Source organism: Urocitellus parryii, chromosome 10 (assembly GCF_045843805.1).
Source record: "Urocitellus parryii isolate mUroPar1 chromosome 10, mUroPar1.hap1, whole genome shotgun sequence".
In the NCBI taxonomy this organism is placed as follows: domain Eukaryota; kingdom Metazoa; phylum Chordata; class Mammalia; order Rodentia; family Sciuridae; genus Urocitellus; species Urocitellus parryii.
The window spans coordinates 91,599,518-91,624,531 of record NC_135540.1 but is presented as its reverse complement, the minus strand read 5'-3'; the positions used below and the strand labels follow the sequence as shown (position 1 = coordinate 91,624,531).

At 33.6% G+C, this 25,014-nt stretch overlaps 1 protein-coding gene across 1 annotated transcript; it reads left to right on the top strand.

The window, feature by feature from the left end:
- The first annotated feature begins 706 nt into the window (after positions 1-706).
- LOC113176222 (UDP-glucuronosyltransferase 2B17-like) lies at positions 707-24,601 on the top strand. Its single transcript, XM_026380651.2, has 6 exons — positions 707-1,451; positions 3,627-3,775; positions 15,586-15,717; positions 17,567-17,654; positions 18,713-18,932; positions 24,111-24,601. Exons 1-6 carry the CDS (start codon positions 728-730, stop codon positions 24,388-24,390), a joined length of 1,593 nt encoding a protein of 530 aa, XP_026236436.2. The 5' UTR covers positions 707-727; the 3' UTR covers positions 24,391-24,601.
- Positions 24,602-25,014: the final 413 nt, after the last annotated feature.

The window sequence follows — 25,014 nt, the reverse complement described above, 5'->3', positions numbered from 1 at the left end:
GTCACCCCAAATGTTTCGCCTCTTGGGCACATACCCAAGTCCCATACTATTTTTATGTCATGCTATGACATACCCAGAGTGTGCTAACCAGTGTCATAATCAGATGCCAAGCCAGGCAGTAGAACCATAATCAAAATGAATCTTTTACTTATAATGTACCTTGACTTAGGTATTTTGTTATAAGAATATAAAATGGAATAAACTCAGAAGAAAAATTGAGTTTAAATCCATATAAAATAAGATTTCAAAATTCTGTGAATATATTAGGAAACATTGAATTATACACTTTAAATTGGTGAATTGTATAGTATCTGTATATATCAAGAAAATTTAAAAATTACCCTTGAATCAGATCATCAAATAAATGCTGTGTCAGTTGTATTATTATTTGATACACATAGGAGATCCTTTCAGTTGCCACTGTCCTTGATATCATTCTAAAATACAATATGTAAGACAGGTAATGTATATATGAGATATCAATAAATCTTATCTGGAAAATTGCACTTACAAAAATAAAGGAGATATTAAACAAGTTTTTATGACCTTAAGGTACTCTACCTTGTGTTTGTTCTTCTATCATCCACATGATCAGCCTCTACAATTGTACTTTGAAGTGCAGGAGTTATACTTTAACTTTGGATTGATTTATCCTGAGACATATAAGCCTGAGAAATTGAAGAAAAGAAGAGCTGCTAATGTAACAGAAGCATTGCATTGCACCAAGATGTCTGTGAAAAGGAACTCGGTTCTTCTGCTGATACAACTGATGTGTTACTTTAGCTCTGGAAGCTGTGGAAAAGTGCTGGTGTGGCCCACAGAATACAGCCATTGGATCAACATAAAGACAATCCTGGATGAACTTCTCCAGAGAGGTCATGAGGTGACTGTTCTGACATCAACAGCTTCCATTCTTATTAATCCCAACACAACATCTGCTATTAATTTTGAGGTTTACCCTGCACCATCAAGTGAACAACATTTGGAAGAACGTTTCTCCAAATGGATCCATGAATTAATTTATGATATTCCAAAAGATGACTTTTGGGAATTTCATTCATTATCGCAAAAACTTTTCAAGGAATATTCTGATACAATTGAAGAACTCTGCAGAAATGTAGTTTTAAACAAGAAACTTATGATGAAACTACATGAATCAAAATTTGATGTTGTTCTTGCAGATGCAGTTGGTCCCTGTGGTGAGCTGCTGGCTGAGCTACTTAATATACCATTTGTATATACTCTCCGCTTCACTTTTGGCTACACATATGAAAAATACAGTGGTGGACTTACAGTTCCTCCTTCTTATGTGCCCATTGTTATGTCAGAATTAAGTGATCAAATGACATTCATGGAGAGGGTTAAAAATATACTGTATATGCTTTATTTTGATTTTTGGTTCCAAATGTTTGATGTGAAGAGATGGAATCAGTTTTACAGTGAAGTTCTAGGTAAGTTGATTCTTTAATTATTATTTGAAATCCTAAATTTTCTATGACTTTGAAGCTGACCTTTCATAAATATAAAATCAGAAAAATTTTCTTTTCTGTAAGTAAAACTATAGAACAAAATGTGGTGTATATACACAAGGGAATTTTACTCAGCATTACAAAAGAACAAAACCATTACATTTGCAGGTAAATGGATGGCATTGGAGAAGATAATGCTAAGTGAAGTCAGCCTATCCCCCCAAAAACAAATGCCTAATGTTTTCTCTGATATAAGGAGGTTTACTCATTAGTGGGGTAGGGCAGGAGAGCATGGGAGAAATAGATGAATTCTAGATAGGGCAGAGGGATGGGAGGGAAAAGGAGGGGGCAGGGGATTAGCAAGGGTGGTGTAATGTGATTACATTAGATCATACAAAGTGCATGTATGAAGACTTGAATTGGGTGCCAACATACTTTATATACAAACAGAGATACAAAATTTGTGGTATGTATGTGTATTAAGAATTGTAATACAAAAAAAAAGTGTACATGTATAAAGGCAAAAAGAAAAAAAGAATAGCATTACCTTAGATTAGGTAGAGGGAAGAGAAAGGAGGGGAAAGCAGGGGATGTGGGGATAAGGAAGACAGTTGAATGAAACAGACATTATTACTTTATGTGTATATGTGACTTTGTGACCAATGTGATTCTGCAATATGTATACTCAGAAAAATGAGAAATTATATCCCATCTATGTATGATATGTCAAGTATAAGTGAATTCTACTGCCATGTATAACAAATTAAAACAAATAAAAAAATAATTTTAAAAAGTATGGAATGAAAATATAAGGTGAACAAATGGTCTCACCAATAAAAAAGGGCTTTTACATTATAGGGTCAATTAGAAACCAGTGGCAATCACTTGTACGGATTGCTCTAGGAAACAATAACTTGCAAATTGAATCATGGAAGATTTGTCTGCACTTTACTATTTTTTTTTCATCTTTAAGGACAGTCATTAATTTCCCTAAATGTTTTAATGATGATATACATGTACATTAATAACATACATATGTATTACTAGCATAACAATATGTATGTACCATGGAGAAAATTATTTTATGTAGCTTTATTTCCTCAGTTAGAAATTAAAGTATTTATCTGAATTACCTTAAAGATTCCTTCACAGTTAAGTAAATAGTGTCTCTATCTCAGATGCAGAGAGCTATAAATTGAGATATCTCATACTTCACATTCCTTTGATAAAAAACAAACAAACCATGCCTTTAGGCCTAAAACTTTGTGTGGAGTGGAACCACACCTTATTAGTCTATATTTTTAAAGACTAATATTTACTATTTAATGCAATATGAACTAAATTAAGCATGAGAACAAATCTCTGTTTTAATGATTTGTATGGCTGTTATTTTCAAATACATATATATTACCGAGTTAATATTATTAATCTCCTAATAGGAGGCAATTGCAGTAGTGGTCACTAGGAATTCAGGCATACTCACTAACCATTACAGTTCACTTGTAGAATCAAGAATCAAGGGAATGGTTTGTTCAATTGTGAGAATTAGACTGAGTACTCCTAGAAAAGATGTCTTTACAGTTATGGGAACACTGATTGGTTGTGGAGCTCACAAAGATTCTAAAAATTTAGATTATTCTACAGTTTTAGAAAGAAAATAAAATATGTTACTTCTATGCTGGCTTATGTTAGTAATTATTTGTGATTGTATATATACTGATGGAACATTAGAAAGTACCCACACAATTAGTTTATGTACATATTAACATATGTAAAACATATCAATTATAATATACAAAAAAGTACACTATAAAACATATCAATTTTAGGGGCTGGGGCTGTGGCTCAAGTGGTAGCACCCTCGCCTGGCATGTGTGCGGCCCAGGGGTTCGATCCTCAGCACACACAAACAAAGATGTTGTGTCCGCCAATAACTAAAATAAAAATAAATATTAAAAAAAATTCTCTCTCTCTCTCTCTCTCTCTCTCTCTCTCTCTCTCTCTAAAAAACAATATCAATTTTAGGATGCAAACACACACAAACACATACACACATGCACTTTAAGCATCTTGACAACACTAATCCAGTTCATTTCATGGAAATTATGTGAGGCATTCAAGATACAAGTTTCATCATCTTTTCTTTAATCCTTTCAGGGAGACCCACTACAATATATGAGACAATGGGGAAAGCTGATTTTTGGCTCATTCGAACCTATTGGGATTTAGAATTTCCTCGTCCACTTTTACCAAATTTTGACTTTGTTGGAGGACTCCACTGTAAACCTGCCAAACCCCTCCCTAAGGTAAATCTGCTCCTGTTTGTTCTGTTTAAAGATTGACATTTTTGGTAGAAATGATTCTGCATTCCTAATTCAGAGATTTTTGAGTCAAAGACATGAAAAATAAGATAAAGAGTTCTGCCAATTATAGACTCGGCATTTCTATGCCATCAAACATACTGGCATTTCATTATTGTCACAGAAGGAAATAGGAAATCTGGCATCATCTGAGACTAGTCATGAAACTTATGCCTTCATTATATAATTCATAAGAAAAAATCAATCAATTATTCTACTAAATATAAAGATAATATTTATTAAGTGACTCACATCTACCAGAGGTAAGTGCTAGATACAGAGAGATATAAAGTTGACACAGTTTATGCATCATCCAGATCTTACATTCAAGCTGGGTACAAGGACTGTAACAAGGAATAAATTTGTGTGTGTTACCATAAGGAAATTATACAATGCTAAGGAAACCTCCAGCAAAGATCATGAGAAACATCCTAGAATCCTTGATAACTAAGGTGAGTTCTAAAGAATGCACAGGATGAGAAAAGGGGTTGAGGGAGAGAGGAAGACACAAAAGGAAAAGCACATACAATAAATAGTAAGGGAAACTCCCAAGAACTTCAAGAGTAGTGTAGCAGGAGTAGGACAGCAAAGAGCAGATAATGCTAGAGAGGTAAGTGAAAGCTAGGTAACTATGAGTTTAAAGAATCTATTAAGTGCATTGGGGATTCCATGAAAAGAGTTAAGCATAAGAGAGATGTGAAGGGGCTGAGGTTGTGGCTCAGTAGTACAGCACTTGCCTAGCGTGTGTGAGGCCCTGGGTTCCATCCTCAGGACCACATAAAAATAAACAGATAAATAAATAAATAAAATAGATTGTATCCAACTACAATTGAAAAGTAAATATTTTTTTAAAGAGAGAGATGTGAATAAATTTTCTCTTTTGAAAAAATCTCAAAATGCAGTCACCAAGTTGGATTGTAGAGGGAAAGATAATGCAGAGGAAACACTCAGGAAGTTGTTGCAAGACTGCAGATAACAAATGATGTAAACATGGATGAGGTGGTTCTTACATGTGATGATGCTTACTTATCTGTTAATAGTTCAATTTCATATTGTGTTACATGGAAAAAATAGATAATACTGATACACAATGTCCTTGGTACAAACATAGGATCCATAGTGATATTAGCTGTTGTAATTATTTCTTTTTTGTATCTATAAAACAATTTTTTTCCTTCTAAATAACTGAACTTTGTTATCTACTTTTAAAGATCCTAACTATACCAAAAAGGTAGGCTTAATGTTTATAAATAATAATATTTGGGTGTTTTTACAGGTAATTCATTTTAGCATACCTAAAACACTACGGTGTACATGAATTTGGATTATATTCAACTCGAGAGAAAGAAACAATATGGCTGAAACTAACTACCATAGATTTTCTCTTGTAAGTGTAACCAGTTCAGGTCTTGTATGGTAGTTGCCAATAATATCAATTAGTTAATATGTGAAAGGCATAATGGATATAATTACACATATAACAGAAACTAGTTTTTTTTTAAAAAAATTCTAATTTGTTATATATGACAGCAGAATGCATTACAATTCATATTACACATATAGAGCACAATATATCATGTCTCTGCTTGTACACAAAGTAGAGTTACACCATTCATGTCTTTATATTTGTACTTAGGGTAATGATGTCCATCACATTCCACGGTCTTTCCTATATCTTCTCTTCCCTCCCACGCCTTTGCCAGACCTACAGTTGATCTATTCATCCCAAGCCCTCCACCATCTCCATTATGAGTTAGCCCCCTTATATCAAAGAAAACACTCAGCTTTTGTTTTTTTGGGATTGGTTAACTTCACTTAGCATTATATTCTCTAACACCATGCATTTAATGGCAAATTCCATGATTTTATTCTCTTTTAATGCTGAGTAATATTCCATTGTGTATATATGCCACATTTTCTTTATCCATCCATATACTGAAGGGCATATAGGTTGGTTTCACAGTTTAGCCATTGTGAATTATTCTGCTATAAACATTGATGTGGCTTTTTGACTGTAGTATGCTGTTTTTAAGTCCTTTGGGTATAGACTGAAGAGTGTGATAGCTGGGTCAAATGGTGGTTCCATTCTGAGTTGTCCAAGGAATCTCCATACTGCTTTCCAATGCTGCACCATTTTGCAGTCCCACCACCAATGTACGAGTGTGCGAGTGTGCCTTTTTCCCAACATCCTCACCAACACTCATTGTTGTTTGTATTTTTAATAGCTGCCATTCTGACTAGAGTGAGATTAAATCTTGAAGTAGTTTTGATTTGCATTTCCCTAATTGCCAATGATGTTGAACATTTTTTTCATATATTTGTTGACCGATTGTATATAATCTTCTGAGAAGTGTGTGTTCATTCCTTGGCCCAGTTATTTATTGGGTTATTTGTTTTTTTGGTGTTTAACTTTTTCAGTTCTTTATATATCACAGAGATTAGTGTTCTGTCTGATATGCATGTGGTAAAAACTTGCTCCCCAAATGTAGGTTCTCTTTTTACCTAATTAATTGTTTCTTTTGCTGAGAAGAAGCTTTTTAGTTTGAATCCATCCCATTTATTGATCCTTGATTTTAAATCTCCTGCTATAAGAGTCTTATTAAAGAAGTTGGGCCTAATTCGACATGATAGAGTTTGGGGCCTACTTTTTCTTCTATTAGGTACAGTGTCTGTGGTTTAATTCCTGTGTCCTTAATCTGCTTTGAGTTGAGTTTTGTACATGGTGGGAGATAGGGGTTTAATTTCATTTTGTTGCATATAGATTTCCAGTTTTCCCAGCACTGTTTCTCCAATGTATGTTTTTGGCAGCTTTGTCTAATATAAAATAACTTTAATTATGTGAGTTTGTCTCTGTGTCCTCTATTCCATATCATTGGTCTACAAGTCTACTTTGGTGCCAATACCATCTGTTTTTGTTACTATTGCTCTGTAGTATAGGGTAATATCTGGTATAGTGATGCTACCTGCTTCACTCTAAGGATTGCTTTAGATATTCAGGCTCTCTTGTTTTTCCAGATGAATTTCATGACTGCTTTTTCTATTTCTATGAGAAATGTCATTGGGATATTGATTGGGATTGCATTAAATCAGCATGATGCTTTGGTAGTATGGTCATTTTGACAAAATTAATTCTTCCTATCCAAGAATAAGGGAGATTTTTTTGCTCTTCTAAGGTCGTCTTTAATTTGTTTCTTTAGAATTCTGTAGTTTTCATTGTAGAGGACTTTCATGTCTTTCACTAAATTTATTCCCAAGTATTTTATTTATTTATTTAATTTTGAGGCTTTTGTAAATGGGGTAGTTTTCCTTGTTTCCCTTTCAGAGGATTTGTCACTGAAAAATGCATTTGATTTAAGGGTGTTGATTTTATATCCTGCTACTTTGCTGATTTCTTTACTAGTTTTAGATGTTTTCTGGTGGAATTTTTTGGGTCTTCTAAGTATAGAATCATATAGCCAGTAAATAGTGCTAATTTGAGTTCTCTTTTCCTATCTGTATCCCTTTATTTTCTTTTATCTGTCTAATTGCTCTGGCCAGTGTTTCAAGAACTATATTAAATAGAAGTGGTGAAAGAGGGCATCCCTGTCTTGTTCCAGTTTTTAGAGAGGATGCTTTCAATTTGTCTCCATTTAGAATGATGTTGGCCTTGGGCTTAGCATAGATAGCTTTTACCATGTTGAGATATGTTCCTATTATCCCTAGTGTTTCTAGTGTTTTGAACATGAAGGGGTACTGTATATTTTGGCCAGTTCTCTAAAAGGTCCAGAGGAACACACACCAGTGTGCATCAGTTCCCATTGGTCATATGAGGTGGTGATAAGGGTTATTTACAGCCACTTGTACACAGTTCATTGTTGTGGAATTTCAATATTATTTACAAATTTCAGGGCAAAACATGATACATATAAACAACCCAAAAAATTGATCACTCAGATATATGTATCATTCCAATGCAGTGAAAATGCTGATTGTGGATCAGAATGGTTCTGAAATGGACAAGTGGAGGATTGTTAGGATTATGTAAAAGAAAATCCAACACACTACATATATTCTGAATGCCAGTGACTGTTAATATCCAGCTTTTATGGGATGTTATAGAGAAAAGCATTGAGAAACTCTCACAAATTATAAAGTGAAAAAATAAGTATTATAGAGATAAGAACTATACACATGTAAAAAAAATCCCAGTAACTTTTCTTCAGTGCTCACTAGGAGAGAAATAAGTACTAATAATTTCAAACTAAAAAATTATCCAGATAACCTGCCTAGAATAAACCCAAGTGATTTCCTAGAAATGCAACAATTGAAGCCAAGTAAAGTACTAGCTATAGTGTCTAACAAAAAAATTGACATTAGTAATGAATAAAGTTATAAATTAAGAGTCTACATGTAATAATTTCTAACATTACCTCTCAAATTACTGTTTAATGGCTCTAGGTCATTTCTTCCTGACACACGGACACAAGCACATACAGGGAAACATGTTTATACAAGTAAGCCTAGTAGAACTTGAATGCCATAATACACATCTCTTTCAAAAGGGTGAGAGATAAGGGTCTAGTTTAATTTTGATAAGTGTTTGGATCAATTTAAAAGTAGCCATTGACACCAAATTTCTAATAATACATGATTTTTCTCCTCTTAGTTTACATAGAAATTATTTCTAGTATTTTCTGTTTCTCTTTTTTTCAACACTTTTATTGGTGCATTATAGTTATACCTAATGATGGGATTTTATGTTACAAATTCATACATTCACACAATATAACAATATAATTTGGCCAATATAATTTTCCAGAAATTCCCCATTTTTCCCCACCTCCCACCCATTGATCCCTTTCTCACCTGATCTCCCTTTGATTTTCATGAGATCCATCCCATCTTTATTTTCCTTTTTCCTCTCTAGCTTTTACATATGAGAGAAAACATACAACCTTTGACCTGAGTTTGACTTATTTCATTTAATGTAATGATCTTTAGTTCTTTGGGCTGAATAAATCTCCATTGTGTATATAGACCACATTTTCTTTATTCATTCATTCATTGGCAGACACCTAGGCTGATTCCATAATTTGTCCATTTTGAATTATATTGCTATAAAATGGGTATGTGTGTAACACTGTAATAAGACAACTTTAATTCTTTAGGATAAATACTGAGAAGTATTATGGAACCTGATGGTTCCATGTTTACTCTTTTAATGAATCTCCATACTGATTTCCATAGTCATTTACAATGCCTCCAATTGTGTAAAAGTATTCATTTTTCTCCATATCCTCTCTAGCATTTATTACCCTTTTTATTCTCAATGACTAGTATTTTGACTAGTATAAGATGAAATCTCAGTATAGTTTTGATTTTCCTAATTGGTAATGATATTAAGCATTTTATCATATTTTTGTTGGCTATTTATACTTATTCTTATGAGAAGCATCTGTTTAATTTATTTTTCCACTTATTAATTGGGTTGTTTGATTTTTAGTGTAAAGTATATTGAATTCTTCATATATTCTAGATATTAATCCTTTGTCAGAAGGTAGATAGCAAAGATTTTCTTCCATCTTATAAGTTCTCTCTTCACAATTCTGATTGTTTCCTTTGCTGTGCAGAAGCTATTTAATTTGATGCCTTCCTATTTATTACCTCTTGGTATTGTTTTCTGACCTCTAGAGGTCTTATTTGAGAAAGTCATTGTCTGTGCTTATATGCTGGAATGTTGACCCTATGTTTTCTTCTAGGAGTTGTATTTTATTTACTTTAATTTCTAGGTCATCGATCCATTTTGAGTTGATTTTTGTGAAGGGTGAGAGATAAGGGTCTAGTTAAATTCTTCTGCAGTTTTCCCATCATCATTTATTAAAAAGGCAATCTTTACTCCAATGTATGTTTTTGGCACCATTGTCAAGGATCGGATGACTATATATGTGTGGGGTTTTCTCTGTTTTCTATTCTGTACTACTAATCAATGTGTCTGCTTTTATGCCAGTAACAAGCAGTTTTTGTTACTACAAAAGTAGTATGCCTGGGTGATATGATGGCTCCATGCTCTGTAGTATAATTTGAAGACAGATATTGTGAGGCCTCCAGGATTGCTTTTTGAATTTAGATTTGCATTCACTATTCTGGGTTTTTTAAATTTTTTTTCTTTTCTTTTTTTAAAGAGAGAGTGAGAGAGGAGAGAGAGAGAGAGAGAGAGAGAGAGAGAGAGAGAGAGAGAGAGAGAATTTTTAATATATTTTTTTTTAGTTCTCGGTGGACACAACATCTTTTGTTGGTATGTGGTGCTGAGGATCGAACCCGGGCTGCACGCATGCCAGGCAAGCGCGCTACTGCTTGAGCCACATCCCCAGCCCTAATTTTTTCAGTTGAATTTTAGGAGTGTTTATTCTAATTTTGTAAAGGACATCATTGGTATTTTTATGTGGATTGCATTGAATCTGTATGTTGTTTTGAATAGTTGGCAATTTCAACAATATTAATTCTACCTATCCATGAACATGGGAGGCCTTTCCAATTTCTTATGTGTCTTCTTTGATTTCTTTCTTTAATTGTAGAGCTCTTTCAACTCTTTTGTTAGATTTATTCCTAGGGGCTTTTAGTTTGCTTGTTTTGTTTTGAGGCTATTGTGAATGGAATCCTTCTCCTGATTTTTTTCTCTGCATATTCAGTGTCAGTATAAAGGAAAGCTATTGATTTTTGTATGTTGATTTATAATAAGCTATTTTGTCAAATTTATTTATTAGTTCTAGCAATCTTTGGGTAGAGTCCTCTGGGTCTTCTATGTATAGAATTATACCTTTACAAACTAATAATTTGACTTCTTTCTTTCCTATTTTTGTATATCATATATATCATTCTTTTCTAACTGCTCTTCTTCTGGTTTTGGAATTGGTTTGTTCTTCTTTTTCAAGGGCCTTGAAATGAATAGCTTTTATATGTGTAATCATTATGATTTTATTATACAGGCACTCAGCTATAAACTTTTCTCTTTAAACTGCTTTCATACTAATCCAGATATTATGATATGTTGTATTACTCTTCTCATTTGAGTCTAAGATTTTTAAATTTTTCTCTTGACTCTTCTATAATCCAATTTTTTGGGGGGGTTGTTTGTTTCATTCAAAACAGTCTGTTCAATCTTCATATGTTTACATAGTTTTGGTATGGTTTTAGAAATCATGCTGATTTCTAATTTTATCCCATTATAGTCAGATAGGATATAATAAATTATACCAATTATTCTGTATTTGAGGAGAGTGGCTTTGTCATCATAAATATGGTCTGTTTGGGGGATGGTTTCATAAGATGCTAAAAAGAAAGTGTATTCAGATGTTGTTGAATGAAATATTCTATAGATATCTTTAAGTTCATTAGACTTATAATATTTTTCATATCCAAAGAGTCTTCACTGACTTTATGTTTGAATGACCTTGATAAACAAACTGTATTAAATCACCCAGTATTATTGTATTCATGTCTATCTGAGGCTTCAATATGTGTAGGGTTTCCTTTATGTAATTAGTTGGACCCATGTTTGTGACTTAAATATTTATAATTGTTATATCTTCTTTTTAAATTATTTCCTTTACCAGTAGAAAGTGACCATCTTTGTCTCTTTTGATTAATTTTGTTTTGAAGTTTACTTTGTCAGATATAAGATTTGCTAATCCTGCATATTTTATCTTTCCCTTTGCATTATATATTATTTTTATGCTTTGGCTTCAGCCTGTGGCTGTTTTTATCTGTAAGGTGCATATTTTACAAACAACGTATCATTGGGTCTTCTTTTATAATCCATTCTGACAGATTCTATGTTTTAATTGGAGAATTGAGACCATTTATATTCAATATAATTACAAAGGGAAGTTTATTAATTCCTGTCATTTTGATTTATTTATTTTTAATTTGGTCCTGTTTCTCATTTGCTTAATTACTCTTCAAATTACTCTTGTTCAGTTTTGAACTCTATGGTCTGTTTTTCATTTCTTTCAAAAGAATTATTTTATTAAATATCTTCTGTACTGTTGGTTTAGTTGCTCTGAATTCTTTTACTTTCTGCTTATCTAGGAAAGTTTTAATTTGATTTTGAAGAATAGCTTTGCTGTGTATAGCAGTCTTGGTTGACAATTATTTTCTTTCAGGAGTTGGAACTTATTACTCCCAGATCTTCTGGCTTTTAGAGTTTGTGCTGAGAAATGAGAAGTGATTCTGATTGTCTTGCCTCTAAATGTAACATGACAATTTTCTCTTAAGGATTCTAAAAGTCTATTCTTGTTCTGTATGTTAGGCATTTTAATTATAATGTATTGTAGAAAGTTTCTTTATCTATCCTGTGTATTTCGGGTTCCATATCTGGATATATCCTTCTGTATCTGGGTATCTGTCTTATTCTCAAAGTTTGAAAATTTTTCTGTTATTATTTCCCTAAAGAGGTTATCAATTTCTCTTATCCTGCCTTTCACAATCCTCCTCAATTCCAATGGTTCTTAAATTTAATCTCTTAATGTTTTCCCAATATTCTTGTACTTTCTGGTCATGGTTACATATTTTCTTTACTTTAAAACTGCCTAAATGTTCAAGGCTGGCCGCTTTTTCTTTTATATCTCAGATTCTGTCTTCAGCATTGTCTACTGTATTATAGAGACTTCCAACTGAACATTTTATTTATTTTGTCTTTCATTTCCAAGATTCACATTTAGTTCTCTTTTAATATTTCTCATTTAATTTTTCATTTATATTCTATAATAACTTCCTTAGTTCATTCAATTGTTTTTCTGTGTTCTCTAGGAATTCATTGATCATTTTTATAGTGGGTTTTTAAATTCTTATCTGATATTTTATTTATTACAATATCTTTGGGGTCAGTTGTTGGTGAATTATAAACTTTATGTGGTTTAATATTACCTGGTTTTTACATATTTGTTATAGACCTGTGTTGAATTTTATACATCTTTTAGATGGGGATATTTCTTTCACTCTATATAGGGCATTGTCTTTACTTTCCAACATGTCCTAGAATGATCTGGATTGAGGCACCCTTGTAAATGTGGTATTCACAGGCTTTGCATTAATTCTCTCTGATTTTGCTGTGGCAATGGATTTCCATAGGTGGAAGCTAAAAGCCCACCCCCAGCTCTTTCTACTTAAGGTGGCTTTATAAATAGTTTGTGTTTTTATCTTTGTATTAAAGTATAGACAGAGATTGAGTTTCATTAATTTGTATGTGGAGGAAGGTGAACTGTATTTTGGCTGAATTTATTTTAGCTGGAGACTTCTCTACCCTGTACTTGTAGTAACACTATAGATTTCCAGTTGCAGAATTGGTGGAAACAAACAATGGAAACAAATTATACAAACAATAAACAGCATAAAAATAAATAGTTGGATTCTACTATGACTTCTACAATGTCAATTGCTAAAAAAAAAAAAAAAAAAAAAAAAAAAAAAAACACACAGAAATGGTGGGGTCAGCAATTGCCAATAACAATAACAACAATAACAAAAAGGTGTATAACCATACTAGATCCAGCATTAAAACAAGAAACAGGTATCACCGATGTCATCCACATAAGTAATAATTTCAAGAATGTTAATGGTGGAAGCAGGACTTATATAAAACAATTAGTTCTAAAAGATGATGAAAAATACAGTTAAGAGGAAATGAAGCATGATAGGAAGGAAGAAAAAGGGTTTGCAGTTCTCAAAAGTGAACAGAGAGAATGCAGCAGAAATGTGGCAGGTGACAGTTATGAGGATGGAGGAGGAAAAAAAAGAAAAAAGTAAAGGAAGAGAGAAAAAGAAAATAGATTTTGGCTATCAGCAGGAGAAGAAAAGAGAGGAAGAGAAACGAACAAATAAAAATAATACAAAATGAACAAAAATATACAGATCAAAAATCCTAACCCTCAAAAGACAAGGCAAAGGAAATAACTACATTTTTAAAAATGCTAAGAAGAAAAATGTAGATATATGTCCATGAACCACTGAAAGAACAGAGAGAGAGAGAGAGAGAGAATAAGAAAAAGTAAAAACATTCTTAATGATAAATGAAAGAATAATTTCCACTGAAGCGGTCAAAATAGTCAGCAAGAATGGATGATCACCGACTATGCCCAACTGTCTTTCTTTCCATTTCTTCTTAAGCTATGTAAGGAAAGCCAGAGCAAGGGATGGATTTTGTTATCCGCTTTCTCCTTGTGTTTGTCTCTGAGCTACCAGTTGGAGTTGCCAAAGGCTGTAGCTGTTTTAAACAAGTGACAGCTTTCCTTCTTACCAGTATGACATAGGATGGAATGGGAAGAACTGTTAGTTGGAGCTTTGCCTACACAGACAGATCTATGCACACCAAGCTGTGGTGTTGTATGAGGGGAGTCCTGATGGATGAGGCTTAGGTCTAATCAGAGCTCAAGGGCTTTGTTGGATTCTGATCTGAAGAGAGTAGATGGACACACACCTAGGGCCTGGCAGTTGCTGAACTTTGTAAGAAGTCTGAATCTCAGTAGCCTCCCAAGAATTCTATTCATTTGGCCATGTTAAGGTGCTATTCCAAAATCCCAAATAAAACTCTGGGTTTTTTGAAGAAAAGACAAAGGATATGTTCTGGCCAGGGCCAAGGGAGAAGAAAGCAGACAGTTCTATGGCCCAAGACACTGAACACTGGTGTGGGGGGAGGGAGGACAGCTTAAAAACACAAAAACCACAAATAATGGGGATGGAAGAGGCAAGTACAATCATAGGACACAATTCATAAAGTGGAAAGCACCAAGTTCTCGGAATCAGCACCTTTTTATACATAATCAGGAAGCATACTTGCATTAGTTCCAGAGTTTAAAATACATTGTGGTCAGTGTGCAAGTGGGTGAGGGTAGAGATTTCAGCTCTGTGTGAGTGGGCTCATGCAGAAAGGGGGACCAGTTCTGCACAGGGTGAGATGTCTGAGCAAAATGCAGTCAGCCTGACTTAATTTTCAAATTAGCCCATAACAGCAGGGGAGCTGATCCTCCATTTATTCTGAGGTCCACCAACATAGATCTCCCAGGTTTAGTCTCTGAGTATTTCTACACCTGCATTTTCAGATTCTCTACCCACTTCACCTGGTCACATGAACCACCAGTCTCAAAGGAAACGCAAGTTGTGCTCCCACTTTGCTTTTTTGACTTGATTCCCCTGGAGTAAAACCTTCTTTGGGTTTGTTTCCCTTCCATTTAACTAGGTACTCACTAGGCCACACAGTAGGCCTTGCAGCAGTGTTTGCTCTGATCTCCCAGTACTAGCAGCAGCTGAAGTATGGCCACTTCAAGATTACTCCACCTCATCTCTCCCCACCTAGTAAAGAAACATAATCTTTCAATTATCAGTGCACAGTGCAGCCTCTGGATCAGCTAAGTTCAGGCTGCTTTTCTGATCTCAGGTTTTTTCATACCAAATATGTCCATTGTGTTTTTTTCTCTGTATTTTCCTTTCTCTGTGGTAGACAGCACCATTACTATTACTACAGCCACTTCCACAAATACTTCGGTTTCAATGTAGTCTTCTTTGTATAATGAACCCAAACTTCTGAGTCTCTGAGATAACTCTGATTGGCCAGTACTGAATTTTAGTGAAATCCTTCTTTCACCCACCTCACTAAGAAGCAGTATTCTCAGTACTCGTATTTTGATCCTTGGAGGAATTAAGAAGTCAGCCTTCCTCTAATCTGCCATCTTCTATTCCCTCGCTGTTAAAATTTTTTGATGGAGCAAATGTTTTATTCACAGGAAATGGAAGAATTTGTACAGAGTTCTGGAGAAAATGGCATTGTGGTGTTTTCTCTGGGGACAATGGTTTCTAACATGCCAGAAGAGAAAGCCAATATGATTGCATTTGCTCTTGCACAGATTCCACAAAAGGTAAGAAAAAGTGCCCTCTTAGTAGATAAGCATGAAAAAGTCTGTTAAACTTTATAAAATTTACAAAGTATTTAATTAAAGATGCATCCTTTGTGAAAAAAAAACCTATCATGATATATATAATTCATGATATATATCTTTGTATATATACATTCTTTTATATATATTTTTTTCACAGATTCATTGTGAGATTTTAATTGTAAGATACTACATTCACACAGATACTACATTCTTCCCTGCCACTTCTTCCTTTTCCCTGCAGGATTCCTGAGGGCACCATACACACAGCAAATGTTATCAAAAAGCTATAAAAAAGTTAACTCATAACTGGACCACCACAATAATATTAATCAGGTATTGGAAAAGGCTAAATTTTATCATGATTTTAGATATCTTATGCAATCCCTTGTTCCTTACTTATCCTTATTTAAGAATAAGCTTCTTGGAATCATATTCCACCTCATCTCTGGCCAAGAACACTGGAGTCTGCCAAAAGTGTGCTGAACCTCGGAAACTATGAGTTCAAAATACTCCCATAAAAAAAAAAAACAAACAAACATAGGTTTCTTTAATGAACTGTTCCTGGAGTTTTGAGGAGAAAGGCTACCCAGAGTTGAACAAGCCTTAAACCCTGACTCTAAATTCACACTCAGTCACTGTATTTGCAGAAAAACAAACAAACAAACAAAAAACAGCTTGCACTAACAGATAATGTCTGAGGAAGGAAAATATTTTTAAATGTGTAGACATTAACCCTCCCTCAAAGTGGACCCTGTGCATTATAAAATGTGCCCCAAAGGACTTTGCTTCTAAAATATCAGATTAACACCTTTGAAGGAGAAACAAGACAGTCTAAGGAAGAGTCAAGCAGAAGCAAGCCTCGCATGGGCTGGAATTCAGGAGATGCAGCTCCATAAAATGCTTTAATACCACATTTTCTACATACAGAATGCTCTTGTGGTCTTTGGGTGTTAGCCATTTACTTTGTAGTTTTCTATCTGATATAGTCTTCTCCTAATCACCCAAGCGTTTTTTCTTTTCTGCAGAACTAAAGTTACTTTGCTATTCTCATTGCATATAGAAGTTAAGCACATAGAAATTATACTCCAGTTCATGAAGTCTGCTTTCAATTTCCAAAGTCAGCTCCTTGTTTTGGTTCTAGGCACAAAAATATCTTGAATTTGTATGATACTACCACCAAGACTTTGTAGTACATCACTAAATAGCAAACAGTTTTTAAAAAACTAGTGACATCAAAATTTTGCACTTTATTTCAAAACCCATGTAATTATTTACAAGTTGCTAATAAGCTTTTCCTTTTAAAACTTAAAAGAATTTCCAAATCCACCAATATTTATAAAAGCGTAGGTTAAATTGATAAAGTGTGGGGTATAGTTCACATGTGCCAGTGAAATGATTCTTGTAGTTACTGCTTAGTAAAATGCCATCTAAAACAAGTTACATGTAACTCCTCATTAGAATTCATTTATTTCAAACAAGTAGCTGACTGTATTGTTTTGCTTTTGTGTATTAAAAAAACAAAATGACAAACTGAAATAAGTACCTTAAAGAACTAATGAATATATGTAATGTCCAATCTGTGTCACTCAAAAGAAATAAACCTGATAATATTAATTTTGAAAAATGAAAGCTAGAGTAAAATACATTAAACAAAATAAATGTGGACTTTTACTTCAGATTTTAAGAATTCCCATTGTTAAAAATTGTTTGTATTCATTTCATTATGTGTGAAATATTGAACTAGATGATCTCTTAAATTTTTAGAATTCAAACATACTATAACTTTAATCTTTAAATCATAGAATAAGGTACTTTGTTTACCACACAGGTCATATGGAGATTTAATGGCAAGAGGCCAGATAAATTAGGACCCAACACTCAGATATACAAATGGATCCCCCAGAATGACCTTCTTGGTAAGACTCTGAGATAAATCCTGAAAACATGAGTACAGTCAATCTGGATGCTTCAGTTCAACAGGAAACATTTTATTGAATAGTTGTTACTTTAAAAAAATCAAACACAATGTTCAATTTTTAAAAAATTATTTTCCAGACCCAGGGATGGTTTGGAAAAGCAAAGTAAAAAGCTGCAATTTTATTATACACAGTCATTATATACAGAATCCAAATTATCTTTATTTCTGGTGCAATTACCTCTGCAAGAATTTTTCAGTCAGTTCCTGGATTATCTCTCTGTATTGTTTTACATCTCTTTTAAAAATATGTTTTTAGTTGTAGATGGGCACAATATCTTTGTTTATTTTTTATGTGATACTGAGGATCAAACCCAGTGGTATACATTTACAAGGTGAGCACTCTACCACTGAGTCACAACCCCAGCCCCTTAGTTTACATCTTTCACTCATTCTTTCCCCTCTTGCTGAAGTATTTCAAATACCACTCGAAAGTAACTGACAGTTTTGTTTTTTTTTTATTAACAGCGATTCTTTATTTTCTATAGAAATGAATGAACAATCTTTATTATGAAGTGATAACACATTTCATAATGAAGTGTTGTCTCTCTTTTCTCTGATTTTAGTACCATCACCATTCTACTTCCTGCTGCTTTGGACATGCTACATAGCAAACTTAGTGACTTCAGTTTGGGGGTTTTTTCTTAATGAGAAAATATGCTAACATGTCCTTCATGACTGTATTTTTCATTAGTACATGTTGATTCCTTTACTCAAAAAATGTTCTATTTTTTTACCACCTATAATCTTGTGTTCAATTATCAAGTCTCAAGTCATATATTCCCTCTTTCCTGTAGTTTTCATTTATTACCCCAGTAGACATAGGTGCTTGTTCCCCTAAGATATGAAAAAAATAATTCAGTGCAGGTTAATAATTCAAGATTACAATAATCTGTTATCTAAAATACACTGCTCCTTCTAATGTCTTATAATACACATTTCTCATTTCATTTCTAAGATTTTTAATTAATATTTTTTCTGACATTGACTCAATCCTAGGTCATCCAAAAACAAAAGCTTTTATAACTCATGGTGGAGCCAATGGCATCTATGAGGCAATCTACCATGGGATCCCTATGGTGGGAATTCCCTTGTTTGGAGATCAAGCTGACAACATTGCTCATATGAAGGCCAAGGGAGCAGCTATTAGGTTGGACTACAGAACACTGTCAAGTGCTGATCTTCTCAAGGCCTTGAGGATGGTTATTAATGACCCTTTGTAAGTACAACTTTGACATCGGGTAGTATTCATAGAAGGATTGTCTTCTCATCAATGAGTGTAAGTTTTATCCCATTTTTGAGGAGGGTAGTTTTGAAAGAATTTAAAAGATTGAACCCATGTTAAATCTTATTTATTTCAAACCAGTCTGTACGATTTCAGAGTTGTAGACAGCTTCAAATATAGGTATGTCATATTCACAGTAATTTATCAATTCATCAGTTTATGGACATTTCTGTTGTTTTCAATTTTGATTATTATGAACAATGGGTACAACTTTTTATAAACATAAGTATTCATTTCTTCTGATAATTCCTAATAGAACTGCTGGGTCATATGTTAATTTTATATGTATTAAGATCTTCCAAACTGTTTTACAAACTAGTTGCAAAATTTTCTGCAGCATCCAAGCAACGTAAGAGTTACAATCTCTCCATATCGTTATTAGCATTTATCACCTGTTTCTCTTATTATAGCCAATCTAATGACTAGGATTGTAGCTCACTGTGGTCTTGACTTGCATTTCCATTATAGCTAAAGAGCATTGCTTTATGTGCTTATTGGTCATTCACTTATCTTCTTAAGAGAAATGTCAGTTCCAATTCTTTACTCATTTTTAATCAGGTTATTTATATTTTAATTATTGATGATAATATTTCACCATATTTTATCTCATCAGATATATGAATTGCAAATATTTTTCTAACATTCCATATGGTTGACTTTTTAAATTTGTGGTAACTTTTGAAGCACAATAAAATTTTCTACATGACATTTGATAAAACAAAACTTCAATAATTAACCTTTTCCATACTGCAAAGGGAAATGGGAATTGTATCTCAGCAGAATGACTATCTTCTATTCAGCTCTCATTTCTCCTATCAGAGTATTATATTTTAGAAAGGTATCACTTGAAGGACAAGTTCAAAATTACATTTCCAAGAAGAAAATAGTAAGACAATGAATAATAAAAATACTCTGAAAGACATAAAGAAAGAATAGAAAAAGAGCCATAAAAATGGAAAAGAAAATACAGATTAAAACATCAGATTTAAATATGAATATATCAGTTAATACATTATGTCCTAGAAGACTTTGTAGTACCCTAACAATCTCTCCCCCTCCTCTACTGATCCTTTCCTTCTTGTATAATAGTCGTCCTGTTACTTATACATTACATCACCCTGCCAGATTCCATATACCAATGAAAACATGCAATATTTGTCTAATTTTTAAATTTATTTCATTTAATATTAGAATTTCTAATTTCATCTCTTTTTCTACAAATGACATAATTTCATTATTTAGAGCTCAATAATTCTGTGTGTGTGTGTGTGTGTGTGTGTGTGAGAGAGAGAGAGAGAGAGAGAGAGAGAGAGAGAGAGATCACATTTTCTTTATCCACTCATCTGTTGATGGAAATCTGGGCTAATTCTATAATCCAGCCACTGTAAATGTGCCATGAAGAGTGTAAATATGCAGGCATCACTCTAGTATGATAACTTTAATTCCTTTCAGTATATACCCAACAGTAGTATACCTTCATTATATGTTAGTTCTACATTTAGCTTTTTGAGGAAATTCCACCCCATGTCTATAGTGAATGTATTACTTTCCATTTCCACCAACAGTGTACAAATGGTTCTTTTTCCCTGAATCTTTTGCCAGCAGTTATTGTTACTTGGATTCCTGATGATAGTCATTCTGACTGGGCTGAGATGGAATCTCAGTGTAGTATTATTTTGCATGTTCTTACTGGTTAAAGATGTTGAACATTTTTTTCATATATTGTATTAGTCAGATTTTGTTGCTGTGACAAAAATACCTGACAGGAAAAAAATTAACTTTATTTCAGATCATGGTTTTAGAGATTCAGTTCACAATCAGCCAACTCAATTACTGTGGGCCTGAGATGAGGTTGAAAATCACAGCAGAACATCATGGCAGAGGAAAGCTACTCAGCTCAAGGCAATCAGGAATCAGAGAAAGGGAGTGACAGGGATTCAGGGACAAAATATAATCCCCAAGTTCACATCCCCAGTGATCTACTTCTTCCAGCCACATCCTGGATACAGTTGCTACAAAGTAATACATCACTTCCATTCAAATACATTAGTCTACTGATGAGACTATACCTCTCATCATCTAATTATCTCACTTTGAACATTCCTGTGATGTCACATGAGCTATTGGGGGATATCTATGTTCAAACCATAAGATGTCTGTTCAGCTCATTGGCCTATTCATTGACTGGTTTATTTGGAGAATATTATGGTATTAAGACATTTGAATTCCTTATACATTTTGAATATTAATCCTGTCTGAAGAGGAGAGGGCAAAATGTTTATCTTATTCTGTAGGCTTCTTCTTCACTGTGATGATTATTTTCTTTACTATGCAGAAGCATTTTAATTTGGTGCAGTCCTATTTATTGATGTTTCTTATAACTTTCAGAATTATAGGAGTTCTCTTCAAACAGTCATTGCCTGTGCCTATGTCATGAAGTCTTTCTTTGTGTAGTTTCAATGTTTTAGATCTTATACTCAGGTCATTGATCTATTTTGTGTTTATTCTTGTACAGGGTCAGAGTTAGGGATCAAGTTGCAAAGTTCCACATGTGGATATCCAGTTTTACCAGCACCATTTTGAAAAAAGGCTATCATTTCTCCAGCATACATTTTTGGCACCTTTCTCAAGAATCAGATGGTTATAACTCCATGGGTTTATTTCTTGAGTCTCTATTGTATTCCATTGGTCTGTTTTATAATTACAATATTATTTTTATTACTATGGCTCTCTAGGCTATATGAAATTGGATATTGCGATACTTCTAGCTTTTATCCTTTTGCTCAAATTTTTGTGGCTATTCAGAGTCTTTTGTACTTTCATATGGATTTTATGATTGTTTTTCTTAGTTCTGTGAAGACTTCCATTTATATATATATATTTTTGTTTTAATTAGTTACACATAACAGTACAATGACTGAAACCAATGTACTGATTTGATAAAATTCCTGACAAAATATAATACTTTGACAGAAATTTTATCAAAAATCAGTAGATTGGTTTCAGTCAGATGGCCATTTCAACAGTATTCATTCTGCTGATTTATGAACCAAAGAAGTCTTTCCATATTATAGTATCTTCTTTCTTCCATATTCCATAATTGGAATATGAAAGAAGACTCTTCTATTAGGCTTATTCCTAGTTATTTATCTTTGGAACTATTGCTAAAGAAATTTCTTTTCTGATTTCTTTCTCAGTGAGTTTGCTGTTTATGTATTAGACAAGTTATTGAGTTTTGTGTGGTGATTTGTATCCTATTTATTTTCTGAATTTGTATTTCATCATCAGATCTAAGTCTTCTAGTGGATTCTTTAGGATCTTCTAAATGGCAGATCATATCATGTGCAAATCCGATGTCATTGATCCAATTAGTGGGTACATTAGTGTCCTCACTTCACATATCTTCAAGTTAATTATGATATTTCCAGGTGATCACTTAGGATATGTATATTATCTTGTTGTGGGGGGGTTTATTAGAGAAAATATAATGTGGTATAAAATAGAAATTCATGTAAAACAACCAAAATAATAGAATATGCCTGGTGCTGCTATGCTAATATGGTCAGGAAAAGCACCTCTGAGGGGTGATATGAGGGCCAAGACCTCAACCATGAAATATAAGCAGGCCTTGTGGGGTTGTAGGAAAGGATGCTCAAGGAAAAGCCAGACAAGATTAAAAGTATGAAGGTGCCAAGGGGAGAGCACATTGGTGACACTGGGGAAGAGGAAGAATGCACATGAGCCTAAACTACTAAAAACTAGAAATGGAACCACCATAGATTATCCCAGTCCTCAGTATATATCCAAAAGATCTGAAATCAGTGTACTATAGGAATTCAACCACATCAATCTTTATAGCAGCACAGTTCATAGTAACCAAGTTATAAAACCAATGTAGGTGCCCTTCAACAGATGAATGGATAAAAAAATGTGATATATATTCATAATGGAGTATTAGTCATAAAGAATGATATTATGGCATTAGCCAGAAAAGTGATGAAACTGGAGACTGTCATGCCAAGTGAAATGAGTCAGTCTCAAAACCTAGAATGTCAAAAGTTTTCCCTTATAAACACAAGTTAATCCAAAATAACAGGGAATGGGACGGGGGGCAGAGGGAGAAAGGAAAAAAAAAAGAAGAGAGAATTTTATCAAAATAGAGGAAAGATCAATAGAGTAAACAAAGGGGATTGAGGACGAGGAATGAGGGAAAGGAAAAAGGAAAAAGAATGGAATGAATCTGACAAATTTTCATATGTACATACCTGAATATATTACAGTGAATCCCAATATCAAGTATATATAAAAAACACTTATTTAAAAAAAAACTCTAAATAAATTAAAGAAAGATCAGTGGAATAGAAAGAGTTAAGTAGAGGGAGGGTATGAGGAGGGGGTGTTCTGGGAACTGAATTAGAACAAATTATATTCCATTTCTTTGCAATTATGTAAAAATATATTCTTATGTTATACATAATTTTTTTAAAGCTTTAACAATAAAATAAATAAGACACATATGCCTAGACAGAATAATCAAGGGGAAATGTTATCAGAAAACATGGCCAGTGTCTAACCCATTAGAATTCACTAGTACAAGAACAGACTTGGATTTGATTCCACTTGTGATGAGAAGTCAAATGAAAATTTTGAGCAACTTCATAAATAGATGTATATATTTTCAAAATACCATTCTAGCTACTAGTTGGAAAAGAGACAATAGAAGGTAGAAATGAAGAGGAGAAACAGAGAATGGTTAGGAAGCACTGCCCACCATGATATGATTCCTCTTTAAAAGGCTTCAAGGTAATCTTTCACAAACTGTATGCCTTCTCTCTCACTTATTGGACTCAGAATTACTCATAATTATTTGCTCTGATGGAAAGAATTTTACTCATTTCCATAGGCACTTTTGAGATATTTATACATCAGAACATTCCAATTAAAATCAAACATAATATGGTGACAAAAGCAAAAATACACCATATGCAGGGCAAGTCTATGATATTTATTTTAAATCATCCATAAGGCACTTGTGAAAAACTTTCATTGACTTCATGTGCTTAGACAGATTAACTTACTTTCAATGTTGATCCTTTTATGTTTCACCTTTAGATATAAAGAGAATGCTATGAAGTTATCTAGAATTCAACATGATCAGCCAGTGAAGCCTCTGGACCGAGCTGTCTTCTGGATTGAGTTTGTCATGCGCCACAAAGGAGCTAAACACCTCCGGGTGGCTGCCCATGACCTCTCCTGGTTCCAGTACTACTCTTTGGATGTGATTGGGTTCCTGCTGGCCTGTGTGGCAACTGGGATATTCATCATCACTAAATGCTGTCTGTTTTGTTTCCAGATGTTTTTTAAAACTGGAAAGAAGAAAAAAAGGGAGTAATTGTACCTAGGCCTGAAGCTGGGAATCCTGATAAATGGCTCCTCCTGTTAACTTCCACAGGAGGAGTCTGTATTGCCAGGTTTCTACCTATGCTAACAACTTTTCACAGATCACTTTGTCAAGTCAAATTTTGGCTTCATAAAACTCACTCCCTGTGTAAAAGATAGAAATATTTCAGTTAAAGGAAAAACTATTAGAGAAAATAAAATTAAACCACATGTTTATATTGCCATTTATGGTTCCGTTTTGTAGCTTTAACCTCTCTGAAGAAAGAGTTCAGTAATTAGAGTGTAGTGACAAGATTTGCCCTTCTGTTTGTTTTTTGGGAGACTGGTAATGTTGTTTGCCTTTCATTGTACATCCAGCCTCAGTATCCCTTCTTTCCTAAAAGATATAGAAGGCAAAGTCATTTATCATGGGTTCATTCACTTTTGCTCTTAGTCCTTTAAAAAGTTTCACCTAGATGGTCTCAGTTTCATTCCTGCTTTGATTATACATATACATAGTCTCAATCTTTCAATTTTCACTCTCCCCCTATGCCATCCAGAACCTCTTCTGATTCCTGTACATATTTTTGGATGTGGTTGGGTTCCTGCTGGCATGTGATATTCATCACAATTAAAT